At 29.0% G+C, this 2,238-nt stretch overlaps 1 protein-coding gene across 1 annotated transcript in view; it reads right to left on the bottom strand.

The window, feature by feature from the left end:
• LOC102664046 (pentatricopeptide repeat-containing protein At3g62890) overlaps positions 1-380 on the bottom strand; it is a 3,456-nt gene extending 3,076 nt beyond the window's left edge. Inside the window, exon 1 of the mRNA XM_006593212.2 lies at positions 30-380. Coding sequence (XP_006593275.2) covers positions 30-380 — 351 coding nt within the window. The remainder of the gene's footprint in view (positions 1-29) is intronic.
• Positions 381-2,238: the final 1,858 nt, after the last annotated feature.

Raw genomic sequence — 2,238 nt, 5'->3', positions numbered from 1 at the left:
GTCTGACAGAGCTTCAAGGAGTTTGTGACAAACGGGTCATTCCACAAATGGGTTTTCAAAATGAAACCCATGATTTGCTTCCCTTCCTCGAATGCACACGATTTGCCACAAGCTTTGAGTGCAGGGGGAACAGAAAACTCGATTCCCCGCAAGTGGTGGAAGCGAGAGAGCGCGTGGGCAAAAACGGAAACGGCGTCGTAGGGGTTACTGCTCTGAGAAAGAGCGTTGACGAGTTTGGCGACACAGAGTGCGTGAGTGACGAGGTTTGTTTTGACGATGTACGCGTGAATTTGGCGCACTTGGGACTGTGTTATGCGTTTCTCCGACAACAACCTTGTTGGGTTTGCCCCAACTGTAACCGAAACACAGCTTGATCTCATGTTAACAACAAACAACCTTTGCTGCCGTCGTTCTGAACTTTATGCTTCAAGGGCCTGCTGGGCCTCTTTACTTTCATGTTGGGGATTGCTATTGGCCCTAATCAAATTGCTATTAGCCTCATTTAAAAATTCTAAATTTATTCCCAGTCACAATGCATAACTCGAATCATGTTTTCCATGCATTAGAGGAAAAACTGTTGATCAACGAAATCCAGATTCTGTTTTTCGCAAATCCCTTGTGCATCATGATTTATGAAAAAATTGTCCAACAGAATCATTTTGTTGTGATAATCATTTAGACACACAATGAAATCACAAAATCATATTTTTGTTGTTTACTTTTTATGATTTTTTATTAATTATAAATGAAAGTTACATTTTTAAAGTAATTATATTAATTGTGATATAATTTATTATTTTTAATAGTATTTAATATCTTTTTAATTAAAATTAAATTAATTAGATATAAGTTACTGGGCTAATCAAATTAATTATAGTAAAAATTATCTTTATTAATAATAATCAAATCAATTCATGATATTAATTTTATTATAGTTAAAAAGATTAATTTATGTCATAATTAATTTAAATTTATTTTAAAAAAAGGTAACTTATGTAAAAAATTAATTTGATCACTGTTTAGAAAAGGTAATGTGTGTTGTTATTAATATAATTTGTATTAATAATTTTGTTGTGTTAAAAAAACAAAAAAAATGAAATTATGGCTCCTTGTAAAAAAACATAACAAAATTATAATTCAGTTATATTTTAAAAAATGAAAAATACCTTTATCAGTGTGAGTGTAAAGAGTGAAGAGAGTGAAAAAGAAGAAAGAAAGGAATGAATTAAGAAAGGGAGAGAAAAAGGTATAAAAGAAGGCGAAATGAAGAAAGAGAAGGAGAAAAGATTGGTGAAATAAAAAAGAGAGATGAAATATTTAAAAGATACATTAATAATTACTCTTGACCGGTAGGAATCAAGAATAATTTTGTATGCTATAAATGTGGTATCTTATTGAAGTCCCCCGAAGAGGGCATCGTATTGTTTTCGACGAGACCTTAATTATATACTAACAACAAATATAATTAGACATTATTGTGTCATATGAAAAGTATTCACTTTGATTAAACGCCTTATGAAGAGAAACGAAGTTGATGTGTGGACAAAAAGTAATGTTAGTGACTTAGGGTATTGAGTAAGTTAAGAGTAACTTCTTGAATTAAAATTATTTTAATATAATTGTAATAAAAATATATTATAAAGAATGTTTTTAATTGCTATTAAGTTAAATAGATTAAATTATATATTTCAATATCAAAAAAGAAAGGCAACGTAAAGAAAGAGAAATGTAACATACTTTCACGATATTAAGTTAAATAAACTATATAATACAAAAAAGTTAAATAAATTATGATTAAATTTTTAATATAAAATAAATTGTTAGAAAAAAATATACAGAACATAAGTATCCTTATGATTCGGACAAATATTAATTAACAACGTACTCAACTGTGGTCAGAAAAAAAAAAATACTATCAAAGCAGAGAACCAATATAATATCTACACCCCTCAAAAGAAAAAAAGAAAAAGTATAATTTACTCAATATTTTAAGTGAACAAAGATTCAGTCTTACAAGTTACAATAGCATTAAAATTTTCGCCATCAATTTACTTAATCATTGATAATGATGATTAAAACTGCAGATTTCCACTTTAAGCAACAGCCGAACCATTTGAAATATATAGTCAAGTCGGTGTGCAACATTTCATCATTTGTTCAATTAAAACTAAGATTGTGATCATATATATATATTCTCGTTTTTTCCCTTTTGAAGAAGATAGAAATATTTTTTAGAGT

This window comes from Glycine max, chromosome 12 (genome assembly GCF_000004515.6).
Source record: "Glycine max cultivar Williams 82 chromosome 12, Glycine_max_v4.0, whole genome shotgun sequence".
Lineage (NCBI taxonomy): Eukaryota > Viridiplantae > Streptophyta > Magnoliopsida > Fabales > Fabaceae > Glycine > Glycine max.
Note: the sequence above shows the minus strand (reverse complement) of the source record. Positions and strands in the feature narration are given on the sequence as shown.